General features: G+C 41.2%; 1 protein-coding gene across 1 annotated transcript in view; it reads left to right on the forward strand.

The window, feature by feature from the left end:
- RFTN1 (raftlin, lipid raft linker 1) overlaps window positions 1-15,365 on the forward strand; it is a 97,574-nt gene that overhangs the window by 78,686 nt on the left and 3,523 nt on the right. Inside the window, exons 7-9 of the mRNA XM_040591044.1 lie at window positions 1,537-1,652; window positions 12,390-12,493; window positions 13,885-13,966. Of these exons, the coding sequence (XP_040446978.1) occupies window positions 1,537-1,652; window positions 12,390-12,493; window positions 13,885-13,966 (302 nt within the window). The remainder of the gene's footprint in view (window positions 1-1,536; window positions 1,653-12,389; window positions 12,494-13,884; window positions 13,967-15,365) is intronic.

Genomic DNA, 15,365 nt, shown 5'->3' on the forward strand with positions numbered 1-15,365 from the left:
TAGATACAAGTATTTGCATCTGCTTACTTACAACCTAATGGTGGCTGAAACTGGAGCAAGAAAGAGTAGTGGGCTGTGCAAATAGAAGCAAGGGGGTGTGCAAATACTTGACACCTGCAGCAACAGTCTTCCTAAAGTGTATTTGTAGACATAACCCTCCAACTGCAGGACTCTGGTTTGTTGTGGGCAAAGCCTACAACAGAGTGATTTCCAAATAATAAATTGAATTTAGATCATTTAATGACATTGGAAGATGTTTACTGAGATTGTGCCGCAACAGGTAAGAACCCTTTTAATCCTCTTCGCTGCCTCCTTTGTGAGGATTGGTTCGGAGTTTTCTATATGTTTTCCCTTGGAGGCAGCAATGCCTTCTTGCTGGCATTTCTTGACCTCGTAACATCCACCAGGGAAAGTAGGAGGACCTGATGAAACAGCTAAGCAGACTTATCGAGAAGACTCTCCTGTCAGTTCAGGAATCTGTCTGGCATGTGTGGTTGCATTTCAAAAACATATGTCATACCAGTGCAAAGAACACAATTCTCCTAAAAACGTAAAGAAACTGTCATGCAAAATACAACACTTGAGGAGGGCGATGAGCAAGGTCTTTCTAACAGTCATACGGGGTAAGTGGATTATTTCAACTAGAAAGGCTGAAACACGCTTTGTGACAATGTGAGAGGAGTTGTCTGTGTTCATAGAGTTCAATACTGCTTATTTACAGTTTTTCTAAATACAATTCTATTGCTTCATCATTTAGCTTATTTTAGCAAAGAAAAGTAAGTTCCCCCCGCCCTCCCCAGGTTATTCTGATTCTGTTCTGTCTTGGAGCTGACAAAACTCGAGTTCTTGCGTATGGGGGTGATTGCTGATTATGGGGTATACAGCTAATTTGAAGGAGAAAGTGCTGCTCAAGTAACTCTAATAGTATGTGTTGTCTGAAAAAAGGCTGAACATGCTGGGAATGCAAATGAGAATAGAGAGGCACTAAAGCAGATGGTCAAAATGCCTTCATAAATTGATTAAATAGTTATGAATGTATCTTTTCTTTCCCCACCATTCAGCTATGCCAGATCATCCTTAGTCCATGTAGAACACTGTAACTGCAATGGCCGATCTGTATGTAGGGTTCTGACTTGTGTGGATGAATGGGTATAGTCATTAATGTCAGTGTACCTTCAAAAGCCCTTGAAAATTTGACATAATAGATGGTCTTTAGCCCCTAAAGTGTGTGTGTAACTTCAAGTGGGTGAGCAGTACTGCTGAGCTGAGGACTGAATTAATTTTACCTGTTCAAAATGGGTGAGCTGTGTTTTTTGATGACAAACTCTGGACTAACAGAGTGGACAGTGAGGTTTGCTGTTAGAGAGTATGATTACTCTTAAAAATAGTCTTCATTTAATAGAGCTGGACTATCAGAGGAAGATCTATGCACTTTTCTATTAACATCCTTGGAAGAATTTGTTAGTAATATTCAAATGCCTCGCTGCACATGGGGTGCCTTCCATAAAGTTTACAGATAACTCTGTCTTTTCACAGATTCTTTATATGGGACAATGGATGGAGTATTCCTCTTTGAAGACGTTGCTGTGGAAGACAGTAAAACCATGCAGGGCTATGATGCAATTGTTGTAGAGCAGTGGACCGTCCTGAAGGTATGTCTGCAGTTTTCCTTCTTTGATTTTTTTTTTCTTTTTTGTAAATCAAAACACTCCAAAACTGTGAGGCAGACTCACATACTGATCTGTGTGCTTCAACATACCAGACGGGCAACTGAGGTAAAGGGATGCGACATAACAGCAATGCCAGTTAACCACACTCTAGGTTTGTACAACGCACTTTTGATTTTGATAATCTCTGTGCTTTATTGAGGGGCGTGGGGGTAGGAAATACGAGCTATTGTGAGCAATGAAACTTAGGACAATCTGTCCCAAAATTACAGATGTCTGCTAGATTAACTGTAAAGAGGATCTCCATTGGTTGTCAGGGCAACATGATCACACAAGTCACTGTAGCATCGCAGCTCTAAGGCAGGCGGCCCTTTAGGAAGGCTTAGCTGCAGGACGAACGCACAGATAACTGCATTTGCTTCCATCTGACCTCCTTCGTATGCTGGAAGAGCTGTATATTCTGGATAGGTCCCTATAAACAAACCACGTGTGTCGTAGATTGGCTTTTTAGTGATCCAAATGCATGCTCAAATAAGTAGAAACACTATTTAGATCAAATCAGTCGGTACTCTTCCACAGCAAATTTGGTACACAGATAGGTATTTGAAAAGCTGGGCTTTAAATTCTTTGTGACTTGAAGCAAAGATGGGGGAAAAGAAGATACTGTTGCATAACTCTTAGAAGTGGGGTGGTTTTTTGTTGTTTTATTTGGTTACTTGTCTGCCAGAAAAAGATGTTACATATCTATAAAGGCAGTATCTGATCTTTTCACTTGGAATATATTGTAAATAGTGTAAAATCCTGACAGACAAGCAAGGCGCACGCACATGCCAAAAGGATGGATTAAGGGAAAAAGGGACAGATGCTAGACTAAATGTGTAAAATTCCAGGAGACTAGGATTAAGAGGTTTGTTATTAGATGAGGACTTTGTAGTGTAGCAAGAAATGACCATCTAATAAATGGCTTGAAAATTCTTGAACAACAGTGTAATGCATTAATGGCAGCTTTTCTTGTGCATCTGAACAAACGATTCCTGTATTATATTGAATGTTATTCTAGTTATTACAGACTTGACTGTAAGTTCTTGTTCATTTTTAGGGTCAAATTATGGTGTTGCCCAGTCAGGAGCAAGGCTTTGGGGTAATGACAGATGGTTCCATGAGTGCATTAGGTCGGTGCTGATCAAGGAGGCAAATGTTAAGGAGCATTAATGTTAACTGTATATTAAAATCTGTTGGGAAAGGAATAGAGGGTGAAACAGCAAGCAAGCATATACTGCTCCATATTACCGTATAAGCCACGGTTTGACGGCAACTTCTTTCAGTAGGTTACGTTAGCACAGTAATTGTTCAGAGAAGAGCAGTAAGCATGATCAACGACACAGCATTCATATTAGGAAGACTTTACATGGTGTGTCCTTCCAGCCTGCAAAAGAAAGAGTTGCAGGGCGTGGAAGAAGTAGAGGTCTCCGAAGTCGTGTTGAGGTACGTAAATAGGGATTGACTGTCAAAGCTGTCTCTTCCAGTATAAGAACTAAGAACTGTCAAATGGCACTAGTCAGGGCCAGGTGCAAAGCAAACAAAAAGGGGATAATTCAGCTAATTCTTTCTGTGGCAGGCAGCAGATACGTGGAACTCTGTTCTGAAGAATGCTGTAGGTTCAAGAAGTTTAGATGGGTTCAGGTGGAAGCAATGTTATTTTTTTCCTCTACCTTATCTATCTCTGTGTTTATACAAGCATTTTAATTCAGGAGCGTGTTTTTGAAACGTCTTCGTCCTCCCCACTTAATACGCCTCAGCTCACCTCACCCGATGGTCTCATATTGCACAAACCAGATTCCTTTCATTAAAAACTAAGCCAGGCATACTGAGAGGAAGAACACTGAATATTTGGGGCAGTTATCCTACGTGCTTGCCCTGATATGTATTATTCTTCCTTAACTGTCACAGCCACGTTGGAAACGGCTTTCTGAATTAAATGGGTTCTTGGTCTGAATCAGTTTGGCTCTTAGACAACCAGTGAAAGGTTCTCTGTCTCAGTAGGATATTGCAACAAAATCATGCATAATGGCCACTACACACCTCTTAGTTTGCTCTGTGTGGACACAAGAAAGTTTGTCTCAAGCTACATGACAAGGACAGCATCTGATAATAAGGACTGTCGGATGGCAGTAGTGCCCAAAACACTGGGACACAGCAGAAGAGTGTCTTCTAGCAGGGCCCCTTGAAGTGTTAGAGCCCTTAGAGCCCCTGGTAGGTGGAGCATCATTTGCCTTGAATCCAGCAATTCCATGCTGGAGACATGGCTGGTCAACAGATTAAGGAATCAACATTGCAATGCCATCTGGTGTGTCAAGGGATGCTGTGGTGCAGCACACGATGTCTTTGGGAGGGCTAACAGGGAGAATCTCTTGTTCCAGACATAAGATTTGGTATGTGCAATTTCAGACCCTGACTGATGGCATGTACACAGCTTGTTGGTATGATCAGATTATTCTTTTCTGTAATTTAAGATCTGGATGCTGGGTATTCCCTGGCAATTTTCTTCTTCTGAGATGAAGTGCTCCTCTTTTGGAGACGTGATGAGTTACCCACCAGCTTGAAAGTGGAAGAGTATGGAGAAGAAAAAGCCTGCTGAAGGAAGGAGGTCGAGGCATCGGGGAACTCTTGCAAAGGTCTTAACCATTTAGAGGAACAGCAGAGCTGACCACCTGTGTTTTCTTCTCCTGGTGTTTAAATAACTGCCTGGATATTTCATGCCTCATGCTTTCTGAGGCGTAATAGGCATAGGTAGGTAAAGTCATCAAGTGAAAGAAAGAGTGGAAGCCGGGGAATCTGTAAGCATTTACCAGTGTTGTACCCAGAAGACCAAGTCGCCTCTCTGTTAGACCCTGTCAGAATTCACTTTTATTTATCATAAACATGGAATAATGCAGTGGCAGAGGAAAGGGCTGTTAAAATAGAGGGAAGTAGGCAGTTCAGTAGTGACAGATGTCCAAAAGCCAGTAAAGGCTTTGGTTCTGTTCTGAGTACTTCAAAGTATAATTCACAGAGATAATTATGGAGCAGTGGAATGACTCATTTATGTAGTTTCTTAATTTTTCGGTGTAGGTTTGGCTCTGATAGATTAACCTTTTCCATTTGTCATTTTTGTTTGTACCGAGGGTAGTGCAAGAAGCCCTGATGGGCAGTATGATGTAAATGTGTATAATAGATCCCTATTTTAAATTTGTATCAGATTTGATTACCTGGGTGAGCTATGGACTTGTTCAGATGTGTTCTGAACTGAATGTAAATTTATTGTGCTGTATCCCAATTCAGAAGAAGAAACAACCAAAAGAATCCCAGCCACGACAAAAGAAAGCTGTTTTAAAAAGGACGCCATGTAGCATGAATCTATGTCCTTAGTAATAAAAAGAGAACCTTTCTAAATGAAAAGGTAAAGTTTTGCTGCTTAACCATAAAGGCAAAAGAGAGGGGTTGGCACACCTCTTAGCAGAGAACGTGCTGCCTTTTTAATTGCTAAAGGTAATAAAAAAAGAAGCCGAACAGGGTGATGCACAGGGTATGTGTGTAAAATGTCAGTTTGTGGAGGATGTAAAGCTGGCAGCTGTCACAGTATGTGGTCCCGCCAAGCAGCAGACAGGATGTAATAGCTCTGAGTAATTTAACTCTTTCTTTGCAAAGCAGAGGCATGGCATCCTCTGCAAATGACCACAGGACTTCTAATGGCAAAATGCTGTTCTCGTCCTTATCACTTTAACTCTAAACATGTCAGGGCGTATTATTTCCACCACAGCCTCTGAGATCCAGCCCTAAAACTTGTTTGATGGTTTTAATTCTGCTTGTGCAGGCAAGTGCGGGTAGACAGTTCTGATTAATCAAGCCTCTACCCAACTCTGTCACCTTCTCTCCCCCATTACCCAAGACAAGATAGCTAATACTGTCTTTAAAACTGAGTGCCTGAAGATTTATTTTAGATTTCTGCATTGTTCTGCTTCTGAAGCCTTGTTCATTTTGAAAATACTGTCCTTAATTTACAGGTATTTTCTCATTGAAAATCTACAGCTGGCAATTCATCACTTTTTTATATTCTGCTATACCATATCTTTGGTGTACTGACATGAATTAAAATCTCAAATACATCATGGTGCTGCCATTCCCCTGGCAGAATTGAATGGGGTCAGCATCAGCTGTAGACATGGTAAACCTTCTAAAGCGCGACGTATCGAAAGATTTAAAAAATGATCTCTGCTGAGCCTAGGCTGCACATTGCCTTAATGTAAGCCTTGCAACAAATTCTCTGGAAACGAGGATTTGATTTGTCTGTAAATCTGATTTAGGTCATTTGTCAGTTAAGCTATGTTCTGTGGTCTCTGGCCATGGGAGAAAGGCATGACCCAGGTCAGCAAAGGAGCTGATGGTAACTGCATGAAAAGCAGCTGTGTGCGTGACCCTTTTTACCATACAAAGGACATACATGTTGCCCGGGCATGATATTTCATCATTGTGCCCCTTGTTGCTTTTTAAGAAAAGCTGAACAAAAGCCTTCAGGAGCCTGTTATCTTCAAAAGGTTTTTGCAATTCTTGTTTTTGTTCTTTTACGTAAGATATGAAAGCAGCATGTATATTTGTGTGCTGAACTCAGTAGACGTGCTCTATACAGGATTAAAATCCGCAGGCTGATCTTTCTTTGGTTTTGTTGATAAATTTAGTAATAAAATCGAGCAAGGCAAACTTGGTACTTTCTTGATACTTTCTTGTGATGCCGCCAGTATTGAACATATAACAAGGCAAACGCTTCCTCCGCAAGAGTAAAAGGCACTTTAAGTAAACAGACAGAAAAGCACAGGACTTAAAATGGTACGAATAAAAAAAACTTAAAGCACTTCTATCTGTCACAGTTTGCTTAGGTTTCTGATAAGATCAGAGGTAGGAATTAGTTCTCTGCTCACCCATAAAAATCTTTTGGGAAAAAGTGAATGCGCCAGGTTGGAACTTCCCACTTAAGAACAAGCTGAGAAGTCTTTCATTCCTCTTCTATACTTTCTAAAAAAACCCACACAGGGCACAAGTAATGTTCATTTCCCGGGCAGGTAGCTGTTAGCTGGGAAGTGGTGCCTGACCTGATCCTGTGCTGCTGCCAGTGGGTGTGGGGGGGACCTCAGCATTTTGAGGGGCGCTGGAAGCAGGTGCTGGGACCCTGCACATTGCATGCACAGCCTGCCTGTAAGTGGAGGGGGCAGTGCCGACGTTTGCTCTCCTGCTGCCCGAACCAGTGGCAGTAAGAGGGTCTGCGCTTCAGCTGCATTTCTCGCATGGAAATAGATTATTCGTTCCATAATAGCGGAGTGGTGCACAAAGCCTTTTTGCAAAAGCCAAGTTTTGTTTGAGAATAAATGATAACCAAAGGAAATCGTGTTGGGGAAGCTGTAAGGAGATGATTAAGCTGTGGGTAGTAAGGCACCCTGGAGTATACAAGGTCTCAGGTTGTGGTTTTCTGTGGTTTTTTCCCCCCCCAAATCAGTTGATGAGCAAGCAGTAAAATCAGCACTCACCTGGAGGTGCAGCACACAAGCATTGCAGGAGTTGTGAAACTAAAAATGCCAGAGTTATATAAGAAAATATACCGATGAATTGCTAGATCACATTTATTTCTTGTGCTCCGTGGCCAGTTATGTGAAGTTGTCCTACCATGTGTACGTTTTCTGTAAGTTTAACACATTTCATAAGATGCTTCCACTCTTCCTTTGTGGACAACCCTCCATGTCAACGCGTTCACTTTGTGGAGCTTTTACTACATATCCTGTGGTTCTGTAAACGCAAAATTGTGTTGCTGTGCAGATGTGCTTCTGTGTTACGGGTGCAGGCAGTATCAGGAGCACTCAGACATTGTTATTTATACATGTGCTAGAGAGCAGGATTTGCATCTGCAGAAGTCACGGAGAGAAGCGGGCTTTGTGGGCACAGAAGGGTTTTTTGGTTGGTTTTTTTTTTTTTATTTTACCCTAGATGTTGAGGCAGATGTAAATGCTACTCATCAGCCTATGTGTGTATTGAAATTGTGACCAGATACATCACAGAAAAACTGTCTTACCAGGATGCTACCCTATATAGTGTTATAGCTGCCTGATAAAAAATATTTCACAGTGCATGAACTCACATATATTAAGTAATCATAAATAAATTACATATGCCCAGAATCATGAACAAAAAGCTTGCCTGTAGGTTTATTTATTGCTTTTTTTCCCCATTAACTTTCCACTAAGGTTCCAATCTGACAGCTAGTCTGTGTTGGTCAGTGACCTATCTGCTGCCAAAAGCCACTGATGGTTTCTAAGGGTGCAGGAGCCATCCCATCCCCCTCTGCTATACATACACGGATGTATAGCAAGTGTCTGCTAGTGAGGTGCTGTGGTGTGTTACACATGGAAATTTGGGAGCAGCTCAATAGTAGAGGAGCGTAGTCTTAACTGTTATTTCTGAAACAGTGGGGTAACTTCTGGTTTGCTTCCAGTGGTTTTAATGGATCAATAATGCTATATTGTTCACAGAAATTACCTTTTGGAAGAAGGTTGAAAAGGAAAAAGGCAAATCTTTCACAAATTTAGAGCTTGGATTTAGTCTGTGTTACTGCAAACATAAAACATTCGCAGCACGTTTTTACTGGGTCATTCTTGCACAGCCCATCTATTTAATTTCTCTCATTTTATTTTCCTTCTTTTCCGCTAAGGCATAAGCCTCATCCCTCCTTTCAGTGCCCTAGGAGAGAAAGCTCTGGCTTCAGCAGTGGGTGAGGACTGGTAACCAGCCCTGGCTGGGGGTGCACGTTGCCACCCTCGTGGGCTCTCCCCACTTTTTTTTTTTTTTTTTTTTTTGTAAGGAGCTGGATTTGAACGCATTAACCATTTTCCCCAACAAACAGTAGGTTACACTTTCAAAATTACTTGCGTTTTTTACTTCCCATCCTCTTTGCCATCTGTCTGTAGATCTTAGTATGCAGTCTGTTAGGATTTGTCAATGAAGATTTTATTAAGATTTATTTAATGTGATGTTCAATCTTCCACTCTTTAATCCACGTTGGAAAAAAAAAAATTAAATAGTGAGAATCCGTAGCTGCTTTGTAACTAAATCACACTCACTTAACCCAGGAAAGAATGATTTCTAAAGAACTTCTGTCTCACAAGAGCTTAGTAGTTGTCTTGTTTATTATCTTGCTGTGGTTAAAATTGCCACAGTAGGGGGGGAAATGAAAAGAAAAATTGTTAATGCAGTTGTTTGTGTGGCTTGTCCTAGATATTATCGTTATCACTTTTTAATCTTTTCTTTTTTTCTAATGAGCAGAAGCAACTGTGAAATGAGAAAAATGCTGAAAACAAACAGTAAAACTATAAATAAAATGAATTCTTTTCATGTGATTCAAGTCAAGGGAAAAAAACCTAGCTCAATATGCTCTGGCTTCTTGACACTCAGGGTGTGATCAGAGATTACTTATCATCCACAGGAGAGTGGGAAGCAAGTTAATTAAAATTTTCCACCCTTTCACTGAATGAAATGTCTCCCAGTTTGAGACACGTTGTTTGAACACTTCCTTTTCAGTAGAGCTCTGGCATGTACTTTCTACTTCTGGTGTTCAAATCCAATATTTACTAGCTAGAAAGAGCACTGGAATTTTCTTCTTACAGAACTTATGTTTCAAAACAGTATGTTTGAAATTTTATTTTCATTGTCTCTAATAATAATAGATAAAATATTTTTAATTATTGCATTAAACGTAAAATTAATACAATATGACTGTCTTCCTCTGGACCTGTCCCCCAGTGTATTGTTTGTTTAGAAGCATTTTTGCTTTGGAAAGTATTTAATATGGCACCAATTAAAGGTCTGTGTAACTGTGACTCCCGCTGGCACACAAATTCCAGTCGTGGGATGGGATTACCGCCGATGATTCAGGATGGGGAGGGAGTAGCCGTTTCTTGTGGTCTTAAAGAAAGCTTCAATTATCTGTATTTGCAAGCAAGGAGCTTGAAGCCCACATGAATTACACCTGTTGATTCAGGAGTGACTCCTTTCTCTTGTCTATCATCTTCAAACGCGGCCAATTATTAGGAGTAGATTTTTCCCCCAGGGACCTGGGGAAGAGGTGTGGTGTCTGACTCCAGAGGACCGTCGTGCAGAGTTAGAGTGAGCTCCTTAAAGAGCGTGTGGAGCTCAGAGGAGGTGTGCACCTCTGCGTAGTATAATGTATACGCTTTGTTCCTCCAAACAGCCGAACGAGCAGATTGTGCTGTCAAGTGCCAGCACATACAAAAAATAAGAGGTCACCTTTTTGTAATAGTTGCGCAGCATTCTTTTGACAGTTTTTTTACATTTTCAGATTTTTTAAAAAATAAATGATTCTTCAAGCCTCTAATTGACTTTAATCTTGAATTTATTTTTGGCTATCTTCACACTTTCAAATGTGCTTACCTGCTCTTTTCCTTTCTGCACCATTGGGATTGTGAAATATAACATCATCTGCTGCAGATGATGCTTAATCCTGACAAGTCAGACAGGTCCAAAGCCAGCCTTGTCTCGCCACTCGGAGCCTGCAGGGACAGTGGGTTGTGGCTGGAGTGACAGCGTGTCCCTGAAACAATGGGGCTTCTGCAGCAGCCAAATGAGCTCTGTGTGGTATTGATGTCCTTCCTCGTTGCCGTAATCTCCTTCAGATTTTTGATGTTTGTTGCGCATCCTGATGGAAGGAGAAGGTTCTCCTTGCTAATTGCCAACCTTAGGCAATGAATTCAAAACAGAAATTCACTTTGCAATGTAAGATGTTGCTTGGGGCACAAACAAGGTCTGCTGTGCCAGTCTTTCCTGACCTGCTAGTCTTTCACCCTCAAATGAATGAGCTCTTTCTGGTCCCTTCACAAACCCTGTTTGATGGAGGGAATGTTTTGGTCAGATCCTTTTATGTGTTCTCCCAGGCATCTCATGGTGGGCTTGCTGATGTTGGATGCTCTGACCTTATTCTTAATGCTCATGTTGGATATTTTCATCTTTATTTTTGGGAGGTGTTGTTGACCAATCTCGTAAATCTCAGTGTGTTATTGCTGTGTTTTCTTGAGACGTTAGCTCTTCAAGGCATGTCGATACGTCATAATTTTTGCATTACCCTTGGACGCTCTATTGTAAAAACTGGAAGAGGGCGGAAATATCCACCTTACAGAGGGAAATGTGAGCCTGAGGAGACTTGGAATCTACCACAATCACAGCTATAGGATAAGTTCTGATCGCTTCATGGTATTGCTTCCCTCTTGCAGGGCATCTCTTTCCTTTCCTGGAGTTAGAAGTTCTGGTCTCTACATGCTGATGTTGTAAAGCAGCAGTATCTCTGTAAATCCCTGAAAGCCTTTGTACAGAAACCAGAAGTAATGTTAGTAGACTGTTTTCTTGCATGCCCTTTCTGGAGTGGAGTTTTTAAACATTCTTCTTTTTAAGCAGGAGTGATACAGCTTCTTCAGCTGTTTGCATTTGTAGTCATGATCAGGTTTTTAATAGGTATAGTCAGGCAGCCATTCGGTTATGAAGATATCAAGTGACCTAAATTACAGTTGTTAGAAGAAAGGAATAGCTGAGATTGGAATTCACTAAAATACCTTGAAATGACTACAGCAGGATTTGGATTAGTTCTGATTAAATGACTATTTTATTACTGCGGGATAAATTGATTTTTTTGGAGCTGCAAAACTATTGTGCCTTACCCAGTGTTGAGCTGTTAAAAGCTCTTTGCATGCACACGAAATCAGTGTGAGTGCCTGAGCTTTTTGGCAAATATAATTGTTATTCCAGTGGAATATAGTTATATTTGTTGAGACTAGTAGTTGCTATTTGCCTGCTTTGTGTTTATTAAAATTAAAACCCAGTAAATATGCTCTAGCATCTATTCGTTAAATTACTGGAAGTCTTGACACCGCGCTGCAGCAGTCTTTGTTGGAACCACCATTGGTTCCTTCTGTGTGAATTACAGGGTCTGACATTTAGTAGAAAGAAAATTAGCAGGGCTCTGCTAGGTAGATCTGCACCCAGAGCCAGGCTTCTGCACTCAAAGGCAATGCCTTTGGTCTCATCCACGGATTTCCTAATTCGAAATAACATGGAAGTAAATGCCTGTTTGTGGGTGATAAAAGGGATGGACCTGTACTCATATTTTATTTTTGTTATTGTTGGCTGTTTTGCTTTTGGTCCAGCATAGTAGAGTAACCTGACATGTCAGTACAGATCCTCAGGGTTTGCTCTAGCCTAGACAAGAACAGAATCGAGCAAAGCAATGTTGTCGGTTTTTAACTACTTGAATATTTTTTTGCTTGGGAGGAGATAACTGGTAAAATACCATTAATTTGACCTGGTCAGATCTGGAATCAACTAAAGCTAGATGGATTACTCAGGCAGTGTAAAAACAAGATCACGGATGTTCTCCATTTTCAGCAAACTCATTTAACAGTTTGGGATGTATGGGGTGATTGGTCCTGTGTCTCATGTTTTTGAACGTTTTCCTTCCTGCCTCGCTGAACATACAAAATGACCCACTTCAGTACAAAACCCCGTTCTCCCTTCCAGAAAACACATACACACATACTTTTTTTTTTTCTTGTGAGGTTTTTTTTTGTGTGTGTGTGTGTGTCAAACTGAATGTCACACTCCAAGTGATGATGCTAACTGTTGATTTTTCTTTCCTAGGGAGTTGAAGTGCAGACAGATTACGTTCCGCTGCTGAATTCCCTTGCCGTGTATGGCTGGCAGCTGACGTGTGTGCTTCCTACTCCGATTGTGAAGACAAACAGGTAGGGAGGGGGTGGGTGCTGCCTTTTCGGTCAGGGAAGTTGCTGTACAAGCGATTCTCTGTGCAGTTAGTGTGGATTTTCATGCACGCGTGCAGTAGCTGCCCGTGCAAACCCTGCTGCAGCTGTGCTCTGAGTTTTCCGAGCATCGCAAGCCACATGTGGCAGGAAGCACATGACTGGCAGGCAAAACACTGCAAAGTGGCAGTGTGGTTTCTGCATGAATTTTCTGGCTATTGTCTTTGCCTCTCTCAAAAATCCTTGACTGTAAAATTCCTGCTGTGGATCACCTGGTAACTCCTCTTAGAGCGAACACAAAACGCGTGGTAATGTTTAGAGAGAAATGTTGCCTGTGTGAAGAAAAGTCATTTGATTCTTCATCAGTGTTTGTCTAATGCTGCTGATACAGTCTAGCTGAGCAGATTGTGTGTGTCATTACTCTAGTAGCCTTGTTTGATAATCATTCTACGGTCTGCTTTGCTATTATTAATATTCTGAGGTTTTAAATATAAATGCAAGTCACTTAAAAATACTTTTCATAACAGTGGTGAAAAACAGTCATCCCACTTGTTAATCATAAAGATGGAGCTTTCTGAATTTTCACCGGTCGAGAATATATTTATATATATATATATATAAGTATAATCAGTCATGATTTTTTTATCTTCAAAGAGTAAAAATACGCCCAGTTCTTTATGACATCTAGATGAAGACTACTCCTACACATAAAAACCTAAAATGTAAAGGCCATCTGTGCTGGGGGAAGAATGGTATTTAAGTTTTTCATATATGTTTAGCTATAGGAATGAATAGAAAATCACAATTATAATTTGTAAGCCCTGTCTCTTAAAGGTATCTATGATTTTTTTTTTTCTCTCTTCTAGCTTTCTGTATCCCACTTATAACTTCAGTAACAGAGGTCAGGCTGGCGGGTCGGAAGGGCACCCACCCGACCTAACCGCTGGCGGTGTTGGGCTGTGCCTCCTGCCGTGCTGCAGGTCTGTAGGGAGCACCCAGCCCCATTCTGGATCAGCGCCCTGGCAGGGAGGGAGCACCCCAGTGTCACCGAGACGCTGCTATAGACAGGCACCAGGGTGCTTGGGTTTCTTGCTTTTTGTTCCAAACAATTTATTCTGTGTTTGTACCCTAATGCTAAAATATTCAGCAAAAGTATGTCACAGGCTGACAGGCTCTGTCAGGCTGAACAGTTGCTCTTTTTTCCCCCCAGAACGCCAGGCTGCTCAAAGACACCGGGGACAGGCAGTGTTTAGGTCATTCTTCATTTTGCTCTTCTCTGACCTGCAGAAATAAATGACTGAGATGGATTTTCGCTTTGAATGATGTTGGATGTGAATTTAATTCATTCTCAGGAGTGTGCATTTGTTTCGTTTCAGGGAGGGGAATTTATCTACAAAGCAAATTGTATTTCTTCAGAGACCTTCTTTGCCCCAGAAAGCAAAGAAGAAGGAATCTAAGGTAAATAACCTTGAGTTCCTGGTTTCTTTGGTTTTTTGTTGGTGAGATTACAATATTGTAATTGATTTCTTGTGGAAGTAAAAATGGCTTATTCAACATTTCAGTGATACAGTAGCAAGACACAAGGAATTGAAGTGTTCAAATGAAAGAAACACAGAATGCTGGTGTGATGTGAAAGCTCTCATATTTCACAACATTCTCTGTTGAACCGATGGCAGCAGAAGAGATGTAGATTTCTCCCTACATAAATCAGCCGTAAACCTTCATATGTGACTTAAAGTTCTCTGCCTAATGTTCACTGCCTGCAAGGTGGAAGCAGTGTGGTTTTCTCTTACCTGTTGCCCGTCTTTTCTGTTTAAATTGTTCTCTCTTTCTTGCGATGTGTTTTGGTAGAGCCCAGCACAGTACAGGGCTGATCTTGGCTGGTGTTTCTCTCGGTTGTGTGAATGTGAATGAATTCTGCTAGAATTTAACCAAAAAAAAAAAGCCTTCTGAATCCAGCTAAATTAGCTGAGAACATACCTGACAGCTAATGACGGATTTATGTGGATACACATATGTATTCCCATTTCCATTTTTTAAATGTGTAGCAATGGGAACTCCTGTCCAAACCTGTCACGCCGTACCGCTGAGAGGGAAATACAAGGAGTGGAAACTGGGAAAGTGCTGACCTTCCTACTGTACCCGAATTTGCCTTGCCATTTCGGTGTGCAAGGGATCAGAAAAGCCAGGAAGGATGGAAAAGATCTCTGAAACCACACGGTGAAAAGGTTGCTAGTTAATACAGCTTCGTTAATACAGCGCTAACGTGAGTGCTGGCTAGCCCAGCATCACCCGAAGGGGTGGTGAGCTCGAGATCCCTGCAGAAGCTGAGCTGGGGTAGGAGATTGAGAACCATAAGCGGAGCTGAGCACTAGGAGCATTTTACCCAACATTTGAGATAATTACAGGTAGTTTTCATCTATAAAGCTCTCACTATTTTGGAGCCCGGTTCTGTGAAAGTCATCTTTTAGATAGAGTGGAGACCAGGAGAGTATTTGAACTGACTGAAGTAGAAAAGAACCACTGGGAGCATAGCTATGATTTAGGATTTATCCTCTCTCATTAGCAAAGCTGAAGCCCAGAATATTCTGTGAACATGTTACAAAGCCCATCTTTCTTGGTTTTTCTCTTTGTTTTCAGGTGATTCTAAGGATCTTGGGATTGAGGGCTGGAGTGCCTGTGTTTGGTCATTCTTTTCCTACCACCGTGTGTGGTTTTAATGGGGGAGGGGTGGGAACCCGTAAGAAATTGTATGTCTTCAAGTAGAGAAATTAGTATGATACTGATTTCTTGTATTATAATAACAAATACATCCCATCCAGATGACTCAAAACTTTGTTTGAATTTTTTTTCTTTT

This window comes from Falco naumanni, chromosome 4, assembly GCF_017639655.2.
Source record: "Falco naumanni isolate bFalNau1 chromosome 4, bFalNau1.pat, whole genome shotgun sequence".
NCBI lineage: Eukaryota > Metazoa > Chordata > Aves > Falconiformes > Falconidae > Falco > Falco naumanni.